The sequence below is a fragment of the Cuculus canorus genome, chromosome 17, assembly GCF_017976375.1.
Source record: "Cuculus canorus isolate bCucCan1 chromosome 17, bCucCan1.pri, whole genome shotgun sequence".
Taxonomy (NCBI): Eukaryota; Metazoa; Chordata; class Aves; order Cuculiformes; family Cuculidae; genus Cuculus; species Cuculus canorus.
In genome coordinates, this window is record NC_071417.1 from 3422256 (window position 1) to 3441890 (window position 19635).

The 19635-nt window shown below is 39.6% G+C and overlaps 1 protein-coding gene across 2 annotated transcripts in view; it reads right to left on the reverse strand.

Moving 5' to 3' along the window:
• ADGRD1 (adhesion G protein-coupled receptor D1) overlaps positions 1-11423 on the reverse strand; it is a 156019-nt gene extending 144596 nt beyond the window's left edge. The window contains exons 1-5 of one of the 2 annotated variants that reach the window (XM_054082771.1): positions 10791-11423; positions 10658-10694; positions 6386-6469; positions 3026-3121; positions 34-156 (exon numbers count right to left, since the gene is read on the reverse strand). In XM_054082771.1, the coding sequence (XP_053938746.1) occupies positions 34-156; positions 3026-3121; positions 6386-6469; positions 10658-10694; positions 10791-10961 (511 nt within the window). In that variant the 5' untranslated portion in view covers positions 10962-11423. The remainder of the gene's footprint in view (positions 1-33; positions 157-3025; positions 3122-6385; positions 6470-10657; positions 10695-10790) is intronic. The other variant, XM_009555716.2, reaches the window with a different exon arrangement.
• Positions 11424-19635: the final 8212 nt, after the last annotated feature.

Sequence of the window (19635 nt, forward strand, 5' to 3'; positions counted from 1 at the left end):
GAAAAGGAAATAGTAATTAATTAATTTACTAACCTTCGGGTCCACAGACTTCTGGATTACTAATGCAAGAATTTTGATAGCTTCCAAAGACTAGAAAGGTAACTCCTTTCTCTTCAGCAACGTACATTCCTTTGTTCACCATTCCTTCTACAATATCTAAAGGAAAAGCAAAATATAGTTTAATATTTCTATAAATCAAAACTTCCTGGAAATGTGATTTTAACAGATCCCTACACCCCATACATTTGCCTTGTCCTAGCTATAGGTTTGGTTTTGTTGGTTTTTTTTTTTTTTGCTGTTTTTTGTTTGAATTTGGTGGGGATTTATTGGTTTTGGTTGGGTTTTTCGGGGTTTTTTTTTTTTGTATGTTTGTTTGTTCGGGTTTTTTTAAAGAACCACACAGATAACTCTTTCATTTCAAGCTTGTAGAAGTTATGCTTATACCTATCACTCAGATTCTTGATCAATACCAATACACTAAAAAAAATTATTATTTCAAAGTAATCTGGACAAAGGTTATTCTTCCCCGAGATCTGAGTACCAGACACATCACAGTGGTATTTCTGTTTACTGTTAGGCTGTTAGTGAAGAAATCAAAAATGTAACAGAATAGGGTGGTTTTTTTCCATTATTTAAAAGGGAAATTTTGTGATCAACAGCCACTTTTCATGAAAAAAAAAATCAATGAATTATACTTAAGAAGCTACATTCAAAAGGCCAAAATACATATCCTTTTCAAGGATCCTTTCGTATGGCACCGTTGTCATTTGAAAACTCTATTTCTTTGTCTAATATGGGTAATGACTAATTGTCTTGTGATCCAATAGTGATTTTCTTGTGTTCTCTCCTAAAGAAAAGAACTGTTGATTCATCTCCTTCCAACTGAAGCGCATAAGCCTTTGCGGTACTAAAAAACCATGACAGTTGTTTACTACAGGAAACCTCACTAAGGTCTGAGGGTCCAGCTGATAGATGATAATGGAAAGTTCATCTCATTTGTCCCAAGATAAAAGGAGGGACTAATTTTAGCAATGAAGACAATAGGAAATCAAAGTCAAAAAATACTGCTCTGTTAAAAAACCTGCGTTGCACAGAACATTCTATCACCTATTTCTGAGCAGACAGAACATAATTGTGCAGTTTGGAATTTCATGTTAATACTATTTTTTTGATGTCATTTCTGCAAGAATTGTGAAGATTTGGGTTTAAGACCCTTCTGTACAATTTCTTCTGGAAAACTGTTAGGAGAAGAGTTGCTTCGAGGGAAACGGCAGCAATGAGAGTAGTCTTTCCCTGCTCTGAGGATCAGAAATTGCCAGCAACGCTTGATATTTGAAAATCTAACAGGATCAAAAGGGAAACAATGAAAGCACAAATGGTCTAAAACACATGAAAGGTGGGATTTGAGAGATGTCTCTCTGTATTTATCACTGTGTTTCTACCTGACATAAAGCCTTTTGCACAGCAGAACAGAGCACAAATCATGCCAAGGAGGCACAGTCAGTGCTGAGGACAGACCACCTGGAGGGATAATCACCAGCGCTGTTGTCATCATTTCAGGATTGTGCATCCCTTTATACAACAGGGCATGGGCAGAAGGACATCTCGTTTTCAAACTGTAGACAACCAGCAGGCACGAGGGCAGCAGTCACAGCGCTGGCCCCCCTGTAGGGGAACAGCCCTCAAGGAAACTGCAACACAGTGGTGTCACCCTCGGTAAACCTATGGCCACATATTTTCTTGGTTCATTCCAAATCTCGACAGATATAACACAGCTTTCAAGCATCTTCCCTTCCTTTTGAGGAAGAAGTCATCACATTCTGTCTGCAATCGACAGATAAAATTCAGTTTCTTTTAAAAATGTGGGTACGTATTATGGAATGGAGTAAACGTTTCTAAGCTCTTCTTAAGGCACTTGAATTCTAAGTTAATCCAGCCCGAATAAATCCCATAAGGTAATGCATTTCTGTTTCCATAGCACTTCCTTTGCCATTGATGTCACTCTTTCTAATGTTCATATTGAATACATCTTATTATGCGAGAACTTTGTAAATGGTCTATAAAGCAGATAAGCAAGGACTGAAAGGAATTAGGGTCATTTGAAGTTCATTATTAATAGAGTTCACATTTGCTAGCATACTTTTACTGTTGGAGAGTGGAAAAATAGCGGGTTTAGTATTCCAATATAAACCTCCTCCTTGTATCTGAGCGGCCTAAATGACAGTTCTACCAATTCCATCCTTCTCCTTAGGCTAGATTTTCCAGCAACTAGATTTGAGTTAATATGTAATTGTAAAGTGGACAGGAGGTCACACTTCAATTGCACCTACACAAGCGTTAAATCTTGGTAACTTAAATTGAATGACTTGAAGCTTATGCTGGTATAGATGTAACCAGTTCTCAGTCTATCAAGTTTCTACCTGGAGAGTTGTCATTTTCTGTTCTTCCTTCTATCACCGAGTGTTTTGATGTGAAACTGAGATGTATATCATTAAAAGGAAATCTGTATACATATTTTTGCTTGTTTGGTTTTATTTTTCAAAGAAAACATGTTAAACGAGGATGCCATGATTGATAGAATCTTATTTCCAGGGCTTGGCAGACTTGCTTGCATTTGTCTTTTTTAATGCATCTTTTAAAAAATACTATGAAATGTTGAAAAACAGGTGGTTTCTTTTTCCCTTTAATATTGAAAAACAATAAAAAATCAACTATCTGCTCTTATATGTTCCTCTGAAATATCATCTCTGTTTCCTTAAAGCTTAATACAAATATTTCAGGTTTGGGAGGACCTCTAGGGCCCATTTTCCCATGGGGTGCTCAGTATTGGGATGCTTCTCCCAGTAGTTCAGAGTAATTCAGGTAACAACCCAGGAGCGCTTTTTTCAATACTGTATGCCAACATAAGGATCAGACCTTCACCACACGACCACTCGAACCCAAACTCAGTGTAAACTTTGACTCCAACGTTACAAGAACCATCCAAGCTTGACAAATGCAGAACAAAAAATATGTAAATCCTCACCTACAGTTGCAGAGAAGTTAGAGTAGGCAGAGTCATTGGTATATACAAAGGTAGAGTTATGGGAAGGAAGCACAGTGAAGTTGTGGATTCTTAGAGCTGGGTGGAACAACAAAAGAAAATAAGCAAATAAGCAAAACAATGAATATACACAATTGGTAATGAATTGACCAGTTCATATCTCTCAACATAGCACAAATCGCAGGAGCCAGTGGCTTTTAAAATTATCATACAATTACTTCTCCCAAGAACCTGTATGCATGCGAACCTGTATGCATGTGAACGTTGCATTCTTTACCTACACAACTGAAGTAAATACGCTCTCACTAAAACAATCTTTTTTCCTTACAGTAATTAAGAAGAAAAAACTTCAAAAAAATACAACTGGAGATGAAGGGCTCTGAAATAGAATCATGATGGTAAGGGCCTCTGCAATTATAACAAAAGTCAATATACTGGTGTAAAAGCTTTGGGCAATTCAAGCCCCGTGTCCAGTTCTGGGCTCCTGAGTACAAGAGAGACACTGATATACTGGAGCAAGTCCAGCAAAAAGCAGAGAACGCAAGGACTGCTCTGCCTGCAGCACAGAGAGCTCAGGGATCTTATCAATGTGTATAAACACCCAATGGGAGGAGTAAAGATAATGCCAGACTCTCCTCAGTTGTACCCAGTAAACAGATAAAAGGCAATGGGCACAAATTAAAACATAATAAATTCTGTCTAAATGTCAGAAAAAACCAATTTTTATTCATATCTGACAAATAAAAATTATCTTTTATTTTAATATAAATTAGGAGCATTGTACACACTGTAATTATTTACCCTAGACAGGCAAAGAAAGCTTGATGGAATGCCTGTGAGAGTAAATAGAGATGCACTGATTTGGGATTTAGACCGAGTTCACAGAGGGGAAAGGCAAATGCTTTTAAAAAAAAAACCAATCCACAACACACAAAAACCTTGAGAAAAGTGCATGGAAAACAAGGTACCAGATGAAAAACCTAAGCATGGCCACATCTATTTTTTATTTGCTATATTTTAATTTGATTCTTTGCCTTCAATTGCTTCTACTGCTGAGATAACCAAAAAAAACAATTTGCTGACACTCTTGTTCAACACAAACACATTGAGAGATATAAATCTGGCTTCACACACAATGACTTCAACAAATAAAATGGATTAACATGACAGACAGATTATGATGCTTGAAGGACTTAGGAGGAGAAACATGGAATGAAAATAATTGCATGATATGATAAGTGGAAAAACAAGAAAGACTAACAATAAACAGAAGAGTTGAGTAATCGCAATGGTATCAAAAACAAGCAAGTTGTCACCTGCATTAGATTACAACTATAAAGAAAACTTTTCTTGTGTATCTAAGTCAAATATAAGACAGAGACATAAAACTTCTGCTGGAGGCAGCTGTAATAGTATCTGTGTATTATAAGATACGATATAAACAACTGAAAGAATGTGAATGATCCGCTACAACATTAAGGAAAGAATTCAACAGTGTCAGAATTGCACTGCAGAGGAAAAAGAGTGTCTCTACTGGCATCCTCTGCAAATGATAATGAGACAAAGTTCTCCAAAATTTTTTTAGCAAAGTCACGCAGCTGTCTTATTTATAACGTTATTTAACAAAATATTATAATAGGAGTCAAAGGGGATTGCTCATCTCAGCCAGTCCTATTCCTGTAAGAGAAGGTTTGTAGGATCAGGAACTTAATATATTCTGCTTTAACTCTTCCAAGGTATTACTGAAATGATTTTTTAATTTTCCCACAATAATGTGGTTTAACGTAATTTGAAAAACAATCTAATATCAGTTGTCATTTTTCCAAGGGCCATAACTTTATATTTATTCAAGCACTTTCAAAATAACATCTTTGTAACATAAGTGCCAAAAAAGTGCTACATTTGGGGTCCTTTACTCTTCTTGAAAATACAGTAAGTCCAGTATCAGAAAATTACTCTAACCCAGTGTTGAGGACTCATACGTTAAATTTTGTACGCCAAATTATGGTTCTATTCATGTCAATGGAAATGCTGCCATCAGCTTCTAAAGGGAGCAGAATATTGCCCTGATTTATTTCTGGCCAGTTGATTTCATTCCTTTTTGACCCATCTTTCCACAAAGTTTCTTAGTTTAAGCTGAAGATAACTTGAACACTTCTGGAATAAAAGGTTTTAGATATTGATGGATCTTATCCCCACTTAAGAATAGGGATTGATGTCGCCATTTTTATGTAACAAATAGCAATAACTTCACAGTTCTGTAATATTTTTATAACTCCTGATTTAATCTTTAATTTCTGGGTAAAGATATTACAGTCACCAGTAGAACCACAACAGCCACTGCCTCTACTGGTACAAACCAATTTAGCTCAACTACCGAGGTAGTCAGCTATAGTATGAGAAATGCCGGGGAACACACATCAGCCCAACCTGGAATTGGCTAAAATGCCATAAGAGGAAAAACAGTCCGTGTGAAAATTACTATGGGACCTTTGAGTCTCAGAAGGAAGCAGAGCATAGCTGAAAATGTCATCTGAAAGGAATGGCCCTGCAAGCCCATAATGCTCAGCGGGATATAGTGGTTTGGTCAACACTCCATTAATTACGTCACCTGCACATCCCTGGGAAGATCCCACCAACTCTTTTGGTCGTAATGTGAAACATCAGAACCAGAAAATTCCTGAATCGAACCAGACTGTCCTTTAATATCATTCCCTCCGAGATCCTGCAGTCCTGACAACTGACTTCCACATCAAAGAATTTTGCCTTAACAAACCTCTCTTAATCTTGCCCAGATGGAAAAAAAATTTGAACCAATCCTAAAACATTGTTTTTAAAGAAATACCTAAAAGCAGATAAAAGTGAGTAAGAAGTATACAGATAAGAGTTACACTTCTCTTTCTATAGATACTACATGCGATTTTCGAAAGCGCATGAAGAATCTGGGCATTGAACTCCTTCCAAAAAAGCAAAAAGGAGCAGGAATCTTCACTGCTGGCATAGCCAAAGATCTCACTCACTGAGCATATAAGTGCATGTTATGCATGTACCAAACCAACTAATAACAATGTGATTTCAATGACTCTTTGGATCATAAACTTTTTCTCTTTATAACCTTAACAATGCGTAGACAGGCCATAAAACGTCTGAGAATACTCTATAAAAATCAGTTCACAAATACAATATCATTTGGACATAGGAGCACTGCAAAAACATTAACTGAAAAAAATCTCAGCTGCTGTGGTACAAAAGCTAACCCTTTCACTTCCCCTGCTCCCGTTCTACTTACAAACTGCCACAAATACTTATGCTATTGCTGTTGTCAATGAGTCCTTTGTCTACCTCCATTCGTATCCCGAAACTCATGAATTCCATCCACATCTTCCAATGGCCAGTAATGGGAAGCTGATGCGAGAACTTTGAACCCTTTCAAGAAACACAAATGGAAACATCATTAAAGTGAGAACCAACAAGGAGTGTAACAACCCTCCTCAGAAGAGAACGATAAAAGAGGGCAATAGGTTACGTAAAGCCAGATATTTTATGTAAATCAAGTACAGCACATAAGCAAGATCATAAATTAAAATGGCAGAGTAAGTTAAAGCCATGTATCTGATCGGCAACTGCAAAAACCCAGTTTTTAAAACTCAACTGATTTTTACTGTCATGCGTTTTAAGCAGAGTGACTAAATCTCTGATAGTGTATCAGGCAGCATTTACTGAAGTAACAATTGAGGAGTCATTCAAGAGTAATTTCAAGATTTTACACACATGGTGGATAGTAGAAAGCACCAAGAATGGAATGCAATGGGGGAACGTTTAGCTTCTATAGCATACTAGTGCTCATGCCTCCCCCATAGGTGACATCTCTCTGCAGGTCAAGGGAGTAGGAGAAGATGTTAGAGAGGTACCAGGAACCTTATCCTCTCTGCAAAATCCACTGGAAAAACAATGCAACACCTTTAGGTTATATTAATCCAAGCAATTCTTCACTTTGGTCTTCTAGAAAGAGACATTTGTCAGACATAGTAAGGAGCAGTACTCAATGATGGAAGAGCTGCAATGTGGCTGGGAGTTCAGGTGCCTGCACAGTTGATACCGGAGAGTCTATCCTTCCCTGAGTCTCCAGATAATTCTCACCTTAATGGAATCATACAGCAGAACTTCCTTCAACAGGAGGAATTTGATAGTTCTCAAGAAAAGGGGTTCCAGAATACTAAGCACCATATGGAATACTTCACTCCTCACCATACAGCATTAGCTATTCCTCAAGAACCTTCACTACACCAAAACAAGAACTTGTGGCTGATGAGAACATTCTGTTTTCCTAACTGTTTGCCTTAGCAACAGGTAGACAAGCTGACAAAAGCAAAGCATCTGCACACTCTAATTGAGGAGTCTGAACAGGTTTGGGGAGATGTAACTACTCAAACCTGACCAGAAGTGGGCTGCCCAAACCAATCAAATTTTGTGTTAAAATAACAACCTAATTTACAGATAGAGCATTAATAATGTAGGCAAACATGAACTGTAATTTCTCATTATCTTGTTATCTGTAGGAAACCCTTCATTCTCAACATAATTTAACCAGCTGTACTGAAATAAATTTATAATCCCTTGTATCTAGGAAAATTTTAGAAGGTTCATAGAGATATACAGGCATTTTACTACAAATGCAAATGAGAATGTGTTTTGTGCAGCATCACAGCATATCAGCCTATTTGAGTTAATCTCCTCTTTGGGGTGAGGGGAAACGACACAGCGGACAACAGGGACAGAAAGAGAGAGTATTTGTGTTACACCATATCTGTAGTTTTTGCCCTATAATCATTTTTCATTCCCAGCAATCTTTCAAGAACCTGAGGTGCGAAGCTGATAGATAAGTTTGTTATAAAACACCTCAGCTGTCATACACTATACAAAAGCTCTCTACCTAGTGTGCAAATTAAAACAAATCACAAGGAGTGTCCTTTGACATTTACAGTCTATTACACACCTTTCTTCACTCCCAAGATCAAACCAGCTTGCCTATTTATAATTATTCTATCATTCTAACGTACTGGATACAAACAGGTTTTCTTTTTCATGGATATGAAGGTGCAAAAATTTTATTTGGACCCTTAAACCACCTCGCCCACACAGCGGAGATCAGTCTGAGGTCCTCCGTCCTCATTTTATAGTTTCAGGGCTGTGTCACAGAGAGAAAAGGTCCTAAGGTTTTTCAATAAGAGTGCAAATCTGGTAAAATTGCAGAACACCACAACAAGCAACCGTGGATCTGAGAACACAGAAATAAAAGAAGCTTGGCGTCTTGTTAGGATACACAAACTACTCAAACTTGCTTCCAAAATCAACTCTACCAAAGTTATCTAGCAAACGATTCATAATTGATCAGGATCTATGATTGGTCTACCTAAGTAGAAACCCTTACAGTTGTCCTTGTGGTTTTCCCACAGAGAGAGAGGATGAGCATAAATAGAAAAGTTGGAGATGTTTAGAGAAATGGATGAGATTCCATGTCTATAGGTTCTCTTTGAATATTTGGAAGATACCGAGAAAGGTACAACTGCCAATAAAATGAGAAATGCCAACATAAGAGAATAACAGCACAGCATAAGCGCATACAAAACCGAATCTGAAAATTCCAGGTAAACCGAACTCAATTAAGCAGAATGTGCAAAGCACACTGAGGAAACAGAATATAGGAACAAGTTTTTTCACATTTACACAAATTAGATCTGGGTATGCGCTGAGTTCAATCTTGAAAAAACATATTCTGGCAGCTTCAAATGAAATGAGAGTTATAAATTGCTATGGCATTAAGAGCATCCACAAAGGCTACCTGTCCTAATCCAACCTTCATCAAACTATCAGTTCCATTTTGCAGAGCACAGAACACGCCTCCTATTTCACAGTGGGCATATACGCAAATATCTCTTGTTCCCAGTAGCATCTCCCTTTTGTGTCAAGGGGAAAAAAAAAGGAGAGAGAAGAGAAGAGAAGAGAAGAGAAGAGAAGAGAAGAGAAGAGAAGAGAAGAGAAGAGAAGAGAAGAGAAGAGAAGAGAAGAGAAGAGGAGAGGAGAGGAGAGGAGAGGAGAGGAGAGGAGAGGAGAGGAGAAGAGAAGAGAAGAGAAGAGAAGAGAAGAGAAGAGAAGAGAAGAGAAGAGAAGAGAAGAGAAGAGAAGAGAAGAGAAGAGAAGAGAAGAGAAGAGAAGAGAAGAGAAGAGAAGAGAAGAGAAGAGAAGAGAAGAGTTATTTGATGCCAAAAAAACCTGTGGCACAATGTGGCACACGTACTTTATTACTACTAGTAGTAGCAGCACCATGACGAAGGCATTGCCATCGTTGGTATCAAACTCACAAGGAAAGCTGTATTACCAGAAGCTGGGAAAAATTGGACAAAAATTGAGAAGGGAAATAGATATATAGCAGAGGGAGCTGCCGTGCCACACTGCTTTCCCATGTCAGTGGCTTTCCCAGCTGCCAGTTCTGAACTATATAAAGCCATCCTATTACCCTACTTCCAGCCAACCAGCCCCGAGAAGACCTGTGAAAACAAATACCTGTTGCCTTGAATTCAACTTATATTTGCAATATCCTTTCAGCAGGTAACAATGCTGTATTGAGAACAAAATCACAGGACCTGTTTACAGCCTAGTTCAAATCCAGAAAACATCGCTCACAGTTATGCTTACACATACACACTGTACTACGAAATAAATGTTGTGTGTGTAACTTGTCTCCTTATTGTGGGAGGCTTTTTTCCCCCTATTGTTCCATCAGCTAGAAGCCAGTGATCCTCATCTATGGGAGATGAGGCTGTATTTCTTCAATATTGAGTGAAGGTCGAACAAATTAAACTAATCAGGCTGAAGCTGCTGCAAGAGCAGACAATATGGCTTTTCTACATTGCTCTGTATTTTACTTGAAAATAATTACATATGGGTAAAACTTAAAAGCACGAAGCAATGCATGCATTGGTAAAGTAGTAAAATTGTACTTGTACACCACCATGAGGCTTGAGGTTAAACTATTTATATCAAACAGAAGAACTTGGCCGTTACACACACAGACCCCAAATAAGCTTTAAGTTTTTTTCTACATTGACCATGGCTGAAAGGTCTTTAATACGCTTTATAATGGATTTATATTTAAGGATGAAGGTTGGGAGGAGGGTAGATGACTTGAAGCCATGCCAAAGTCCTGCAAAGGCTATAAGCTGGCATACCTAACTGTAAATCATTGAATTGAAAATCCTGAACGATAAGGCACTGAGAGAAAAAGGAAAGTGATCTGTGTAAAGATCTGATTCAGAAAGTCATGCTCAAAAAAGTAATAATAAGCAAACTGTGCATATAATTTTTCTACATATCAAATACAAGCCATTTTTTCTCCAAATATATTTCTATGCAGAACATTTAGCAGGCAGGTGACTGAATTGAAAAAGACTGGGACAGTCTGATACTTTAGATTTTATTACATTTTTAATGCAGAGCAAACATTGAATCACAGTTTCTTTGCAGCTACTACGAAAATTCAAAATACAAACCAAAAAAGCAAATAAATCAATATTTAAGTATATTGTCATAAAATGTAAACAGAACATCCCTTACCTGGGTGTTTGGGTAGCTGGGAAGAGTTTCCATACACCTGCATATAAAACAGCACATAATGAGACACAGTGAGACAAACCTTTCTAAGAGGAATCCAAAAGTATCGCGATACTGACCATACTCAGAACATTACCTGATATTTGTACTGAAATAAAATCAGCAAAGAATAATGACAACAGAGCAGAGACAATAAATTCTCCATGGTCTGTTTAAGGGCAAAAGTACAACTGAAATAAAACTCCCGTAAGATTTCAATCATAAGTTTTCCTTTGCTACTTTTTGTATTAAAAGGGTCATATTCCATGCAGGTTCAGAAATTCTGTTCCGTCAGTGATGGTAAAATATCCTTCCAGACCCTTTAAGCAGTATTCGCTTGCTTCACACTTTGATCTCTTCATTTAACTATAAATAAATTACTGTGACTGGAGGAAAATTAAAAGAAACGTGCATCAGATCCAAAAGTTGTCCTGTTCCATGGAAAGAAGTCAAATATTTCTGTTACAAGCTGTGCCAAAAAGAAAAGATCTTGTTTTCCTCTTTCTTCCTATCGTTGTCTTTTCCTTTCAATTACTTTCACGTTGTCAGAGATCTGAAGGCAGTTTTAGTTCTGCTAGCAAGAAAATGTACTTCCTTATAGCACATTGGACTTCTAACTCAATATTTCCTCAGCAACTGAGCTGAAAAAGAATTGCTAACTCCTGGCTTGCCCGGCTCACGTTTGCACCTCCATCCCAGATCTTTTTGGGTGGAGAGCAAGTCTGAGTGATGTCACGCTTTCTTCTCAAACTTTGTCCCATTCTGGTACTCTATTTATATCACGTTGCTGCTGCCTCTTTTTCTGGGTCCTAACACCAGCCAGCTAGGAACAAGTGGAAACAAGTCAGTGTGCTTCAGCAAACAGATAAAAGAGGCGGTTGCTCTTAGCAATCCGCACACTAAAGAAGACTCAAAGCCAGAACAAGTGTTCATAATTTAAATGCTTAAGAAAAAATAAAACAAGTTTTAGACAGATATTTTTGAAGGGAAGTTAGGATCTAGTTATTAAAACAGCAGATTATATTTCTGTCTAAAGAAGCATGACCTTTAAAAAAATACTGATTTAAATCACATGTCACTCTGAGGGATTAATTTCACTATGTGTCTCCCGAGAAAAGGAAACTGAGGCATTAACCAGTTCACTGATTTTCTCAAAGCTGCACAACAGAACTAGTAGGAAAAAAATAGGAAAATAGTTCTATAGATGCCACTTTTCTTTATTTAATTGAAAAAAAATTACATTTGAGTATTTTTGTAAGAGCCTCCCAATTACATTCTGAACTGTGTCACAAATATTAACCACCATTTTATATGCAAAATAAAAACAGCAGCTAGAAGGAGTTAATATTCTTCATTTAATCTGCTTCTCTATGGTAAAATCTTATTTTCAGTTCCCTCCAAGTTCTTTTTTATTTTCAGTGAAATTAACTGAAGTAATTTTAAACAGAATTTGATAAGCTTTCTATCCCTGTTTATCTCTCCCCTGTACTTCCACATCAAGTCCTTTATCCTCACGAGATATTTAAAGGTGGAGTAGACAAGATCAGAAACTAAAAATTTGAATCAGACCGTGCTAATACCTCAGCAAAATCCATGTTCTTTTATTTACCTGTTTTTTATTTACCTGTATTTGCCGGAAGTTGTCAATAGATACGATTTTCAGCCCCAGATGCTCACCTATGCTGCAAAGCATTCCCTGCCTAAAACCACGGGATGCATAAGATACTGATCTGTAGAAAAGTGCCCCTGCACTCAGTTTCCATCCTATCGCCCCTCTACAATTTATCTTCTGGGTTTTTGTTAGCCTTCCCTCCCCACCCATCCATTTCACGGCTCTTGACCCCATCTCAACCCAGGTTGTTCAGCCTGGAGAAGAGAAGGCTCCAAGGAGACCTTAGAGTGACCTTCCAGTACCTGAAGGGGCTACGGGAAAGCTGGGGACGGGCTGTGTACAAAGGGTTGGAGTGATAGGACGAGGGGCAATGGGTATAAACTGGAGAGGGGCAGATTCAGACTGAACATAAGGAGGAAATTCTTCCCCATGAGAGTGGTGAGGCCCTGGCCCAGGTTGCCCAGGGAAGCTGTGGCTGCCCCATCCCTGGAGGGGTTCCAGGCCAGGTTGGATGGGCCTTGGGCAGCCTGAGCCAGTGGGAGGTGTCCCTACCCATGGCAGGGGGGGTGGAACTATATGGGCTTTAAGATCCCTTCCAACCCAAAATATTCTATGATCTCTTCAGGTACCTACATCATCCCATGTTTCCCTGGTTCCTTTTCTTAGCTCTATTTCTTCCATATTGGCCCTCTTACCTGCCTACTGCTTAATCACAGGTTCTGCACCAAACTCTTGGCTAGAGTTGGTTGTAACTTTGAGGATGAAACAATTTCCACAATTTATATGGAAACTATATAGCTGGAAGCCCAGCACATTTGGTAGCAGCTGTGTACCTGATTCACTCAGTTAACTCCGCGGGTGTGCACGGAACTTCTGGAGATCAGCTCTGGCAGTTGACTGGCAAGCAGGTGGGACTGCAGAGTCCAAAGATTGAGGACATCAATGTTAATTCAGAAACTTGAAGACATCCATGTCGCATGAATGCTTCAACATTACCAAAGTTGAATATTACTGAATATTGCTGGGCCGAGACCAATGGGATGAGGTTCAACAAGGCCAAATGCCGGGTCCTGCACTTGGGGCACAACAACCCTGTGCAGCGCTACAGACTGGGGGAAGAATGGCTGGAGAGCTGCACAGAAGAAAAGGACCTGGGGGTGCTGGTTGACAGCCGACTGAACGTGAGCCAGCAGTGTGCCCAGGGGGCCAAGAAGGCCAACGGCATCTTGGCTTGTATCAGAAATGGGGTCACCAGCAGGTCCAGGGAGGTGATTCTCCCTCTGTACTCAGCACTGGTGAGACCGCACCTCGAATACTGTGTTCAGTTCTGGGCCTCTCACCACAAGAAGGATGTTGAGGCTCTGGAGTGTGTCCAGAGAAGAGCAACAAAGCTGGTGAGGGGCTGGAGAACAAGTCTTATGAGGAGCAGCTGAGAGAGCTGGGGTTGTTTAGTCTGGAGAAGAGGAGGCTGAGGGGAGACCTTATTGCTCTCTACAACTGCCTGAAAGGAGGTTGTGGAGAGGAGGGAGCTGGGCTCTTCTCCCAAGTGACAGGGGACAGGACAAGGGGGAATGGCCTGAAGCTCCGTCAGGGGAGGTTCAGGTTGGATATCAGAAAAAAATTCTTCACAGAAAGAGTCATTGGGTACTGGAACAGCTGCCCAGGGAGGGGGTCGAGTCACCTTCCCTGGAGGTGTTTAAGGAACGGGTGGATGAAATGCTGAGGGACATGGTTTAGGGAGTGTTAGGAATGGTTGGACTCGATGATCCAATGGGTCCTTTCCAACCTGGTGATTCTGTGATTCTTTGATTACAAAATGCCAATACTGAAATCAAATGCATATTTGTTTTGTAACAAATACGCAGGAGATCTGTAACAAATATATCAGGAGATTGAGGGTCTACAAGATAATTTTGAACATTTTCAATTTCAGTTTGTATACAAATTTAGCTTCCCACTTGATTATAACCAGCCTGACTTTTGCCTGCTTCCCTCATTACTGTTAGCCACAAACTCCTCTGCATCCTAAAGGAAGTGGAGAAATTCTGTGTAAACCTTCGGAGCTCTGCATCAGGTACTGACAAGCAGAGCCAGCCTCAAAAATAGAGTTTCAGCTAAAAAAATCCTGAGAAGAGCCCAAGTATAGAAAAAAAGAAAGACAGGAATTTGAACTATTTGCCAAAAGGGGCCATATAAGAATATGCTTACCAAAACAATTGTGAGAATCCAAGCAAACATGTGCACTGCCAAAAAATTTTGTGGAAACAGCAAATTGCAAGCAGGCATCAGAGATTATTTGCAGAAACAAATTCTGAATTTATTCCTGTGATCCTCTGGCAACCTGATCGGAGAAGTCACAGCTCTCCCCCCGCCGAGCGGCGGCGGCACCCAACACCTTGAGTGTGGACCAGAGGAACCGCTCCAACCTTAGGAAGACAATGACAGTGGAGAGCTCTTCAACTTACAGATGAAATAATGTTCCTTTATTTACACATCAATAAAAGCACAAAGGCTCACATAAGTCCATGGCTTCTCCCCAGTGCAGCTGAGGGAGCGAGGAAAGAGAAAGCTGCGACTCCCGTGTTACGGTACTGGGGGACGCGAAAGGCCTCTAGATTTTCTGTCCCACTTAAGCAGCCAAAAGACTTGGGAGGAGCTGCTCTGCAGCTCTGACATTTGCTGGCAGGTAGAATGAGTTCCACAGAAGAACAGAAAGCCTGGTAATCTGCAGCAACTATCAGAAGTTTGCAAACACTGCTGGGAAAGGATACGTCCCAGGTTGCTTTCTCTTTCCCCAACCCCGAGTCCCCCCCTTCCCTTTGTGGGGTGGGGTGGATGCTGTCAAAGACAAAAAATAAAGGTCAGTCCTTATTTATCAGTGACGTCAGCTGCAACCCTTTCACAGCAATATGAGGAGATCTATCACGGGCTGATTAAACTTAACTTTCAGTTGCAGCTTTCCTTGTTCACCTTACGTTCATTTGGGATGATTATGTTACTGAAACAGAAAATTAGCAAATGCTGTAGTCAACGTTTAGCAGAAAATGAAAAATAACCTGAAGTTAAAAATCTTTATTGCTAACTATGTAAATACAACAGAAGAGAATAATCCTTTAAAGAATGTTTTACGCTGCAGAAGACAAACAATCTGTAAAACAGTTTTCTTCCTTTGTTTTCATTGGAATCATTAACTTCCCACAAGAGAACGGGTGCATAATTGGGATTGAAATGTTTCAACAAACATCTTAGAAGTATTTTGAGAATAAATATGAGAGATTTTGTAAAACTTCTCCAATATCACAGTCTCTCCTAATACGCCAATAAATATTCTGAACTAAAATGACTCCTTGGTCAAACTATTTCTCAGTCAGCAATAGAAATGACAAGCAAGGTGGTTACAGCTGATAAATCAACACCCACTGACGTAAATGTGAAATTTTAGTGCTAACATTTCTGGCTTGTATGGACATCCAAGGCAAGGAATTGTAGGACTGATTTGATTTAATTCACTTACACAAAAATGACCCCAACAGTTCCGTAAACTAATTCAGCTGTCCTTTGCTACAGGTAATATCCAGGGCAACTGTACCAGCTGTCTTGGAACTACTGAGGTGTACATAGGTGCAATTTGATTTGCACCCAAACAAGGAACCAGAATAGGATTGTGTGCTGACTTGCCACCTTCATATTATATTATATTATATTATATTATATTATATTATATTATATTATATTATATTATATTATTATAACAACTGTAAGTTATTTACTCACAGAGCTTTAAAGCAGATGCAGTTTCACAGATACAGAGGTCATCTCTAAAGACAGTTTATTGCCTTTTCTTTATACAATCGTATTTCCAGCATAGAATTGTAAGCCCATACCAAAAAAAAGGAGTTTTGGGGGTTTATAATCACTTCGGTGATGAAGAAGTCATTCCTAAACCTAGAAATTTGGCCCTGGTCAGGAATGTAGCAATGGGAAGGTCTTTCACTAACTCTTAGATTTTGATATATTCACTACCAAAGCAACACATTGGTGCTACATTTAGAAACTCTTTTAGTGCTTACACTCAACAGGAAGGTCAAGGACGTAGTGAACAAAGTCCCCTCTCTTTAGTTACTGTACAGGGACAAAAATATAATACAGGGTGAAGAAGTTGTCCCTGCTGATAACTACACTCCCAACGTTTGATAGAGAAGCAATCCATGATATTTACTTGGTCTTTAAGACTTGTGCATCCCTGTTCAAGAACCTCTGTTTGGATTCTTCAGTCACTTTCCGAAACCAGGGACTGCGCCCTCAGCTGCTCCGTTAGCCTTTCCCTCCCCGTTCTAAGGCTCAACTGGCTGCAACCACAGCCACTTCCCCACAGTTCAAAACACGAAACACCCAGGAGCGACAGAGTCACAGAATCACAGAATCACAAGGTTGGAAAGGACCCATTGGATCATCGAGTCCAACCATTCCTAACACTCCCTAAACCATGTCCCTCAGCACTTCATCCACCCGTTCCTTAAACACCTCCAGGGAAGGTGACTCGACCACCTCCCTGGGCAGCTGTTCCAGTGCCCAATGACTCTTACTGTGAAGAATTTTTTTCTGATATCCAACCTGAACCTCCCCTGGTGGAGCTTGAGGCCATTCCCTCTTGTCCTGTCCTCTGTCACTGGGGAGAAGAGCCCAGCTCCCTCCTCTCCACAACCTCCTTTCAGGCAGTTGTAGAGAGTAATAAGGTCTCCCCTCAGCCTCCTCTTCTCCAGGCTAAACAACCCCAGCTCTCAGTCGACAGAAGAGTTCATAGGCAAGAAAGGGAGTTCAAAACCCATTTCCTTCCACTGGTTACATCTCATGCATTCAAGGCTGTGGGTATCATATCTGCAACGCAGACTCAAAGCTGATTCTCCCATTGTGTGGCTCATTTCAGCGTTTGAAAGGAGCCACGGCTCAGTCTACACGAGCTTTATCCAATTCACAGAGATTAACTTCTACTCTGAGTTTCAGAAGAAGTTATCCCCATATTGTGACAGACAGGTCTGTCTCGCCTTTGGCAGTGCTGAAAAGCACTCTAGTTTGAAAAGCTGAATTCCTTCCTTTTCCAACCTCTCATTTCTTCTTTGAGCAAGGGGACTGATAATTATCGTTAGTTTGAATTGGCTGGAAATATTTTTCTCAAAGGATTTTGTATGTAGGTAATGCATTTTCTTTTAGGTATCTCAAAGCACTTAGTTAACTAGCTGTCACTTTTTATAGCATAGATAACATCTCTATACTGTAAACAAAATGTTAAGAAAGAGGCAAAAATTACTTGATTTGAAGAGAACTGCTCATCCAGGTGAACAGGCTATCCAGAATAAAACACAGCATATTGGTTAATATTTTGATTAGTAGATATATTTGTTTTATTCTCACAAATTTTGCTTATCTAAAATCACTGCTGTCACTGAAGCAGCTTCTTTCCATTTCAGCAAATAAGCCCTTTTCTTCCACAAAAGGACAATTTTCTCCGAGTAGGATTTAACAGCATCTAAAAGCAGTCATTTTTTCAGGCTGCCCAAAACAAATTCTTAATAACATCTTCATACAGAAAAAAAAAAAAGTAAAAATTAAAAAAAAAAAATAATTGGCCGGCTGCACCACATTCAAAGAGATTGAAGAATGTTTCCTTCCCCATGTTTTTCTTTGGAGTATTCCAATAAAATCATGATTATAGGCAATAGTAATTGTATTGTGTAAGTATAACCCTGCAGCCCCATGGTTTTAGAGAAAAGCAGGAAAATATAAATCTTGCTCAAAGACAGACGATTGTTGCTGAAATTCCCAATTGTTGCTTAAAAAAAAATCTGATTATTTTAAATAGTATCATTGATAATATAATCTGTATTGATGTATTGGATGGGGATGAGGCAGAAGGAGCCAAGTCCTGCTTTCTTAAACTCTCCAGCACACAAATTCTCTTTTCCTCAGAGGATGAGGTGCGCGAAGGGCTGCGGTCATACACTAAAGGCATTTTTCTTGTGTGCTGGAAGAACTACATGGCGTCTCCTCTCAGGCATTTAACAAGAGCACACCCCTTTGCATCATCCTCCCTTACCTAATGCACATCAGGGCGATACTTGAGTACCTGAGAAAATGAAGTCTATGATAAGTTTAAACAAAACTGAAAACACACGCAGCTGCCCGTGCTTTCGTAACTCAAGATTCTGCAATTCTAAGCAAAACCCAAATATGCAACCGAGTTGGGGGGGTTTATTCTTAATTTGAAAACAACTTGTTAGCGTTTCCTCTTGTGGATGTGTCACCATCGCGTGCTGCTGTACTCAGCTCTCCAGTGACAGCATTTCCTACAGTCCCCGTAACGTTCTTTTAAGTTAAACATCCACTGAATTGTTTGTTGATGCCTGAGAGTGCACAACAGTTCAAAGAACGTTGCACCCATTTTCTTAGAATTTTGAAAAAAAGTAAATATTTGGTCCCTTTCCGTTCAGGGCTTTCCCAACCAAACAGTCAGCAAATTTAACAGAAGACTTTTTTAGATTTGTCAGTTTTCTCCGGGACTGCAAAAATTGCCTGGCAGCGCCAATTGCTTCACTTTACATTGGAACTTAAAAATGAATAAATCATGTGGGAAAGTATGTTTTTATTAGAAAAGTAAGAGTTTTATAGTTGACATTAAGGATATGTTTTCATAACAACAGAAGTGTGGCTGTAGCCCTGATAGCAGCAGAAATGAAAATATTGTGAGTGGCAAAGGCCAGCAAACATCATCTCTATCACCAAGGATCCAAACAGTTGTAGCTGCTACACTATGCCAAAGCCTGCCACATGTTTGCTTCTATTGTTCTTTGTGCAACATTTATTACATTTTCGAGCTACAAAACTAAAGTATTTATTTTCACATTTAGAATGAACACAAAATTCAATTTTATCTGATGCCTGCCTTTGTTAAGTCATCTATTAAGATGTTACCATGCATCAGTTTTTTTAATTAAAAAATTAACTCGTGGGCCTGAAGTTCATAGAATCATAGAATAGGTTGGGTTGGAAGGGACCTTAAAGCCCATCCAGTTCCACCCCCTGCCATGGGCAGGGACACCTCCCACTGGCTCAGGCTGCCCAAGGCCCATCCAACCTGGCCTGGAACCCCTCCAGGGATGGGGCAGCCACAGCTTCCCTGGGCAACCTGGGCCAGGGCCTCACCACCCTCATGGGGAAGAAATTCCTCCTTATGTCCAGTCTAAATCTGCCCCTCTCCAGTTTATACCCATCAGATCCCCAGGAAGAGCTTTCATTCCTAAGGTCCAGGCACTGCCCGGACCAATAACAATCT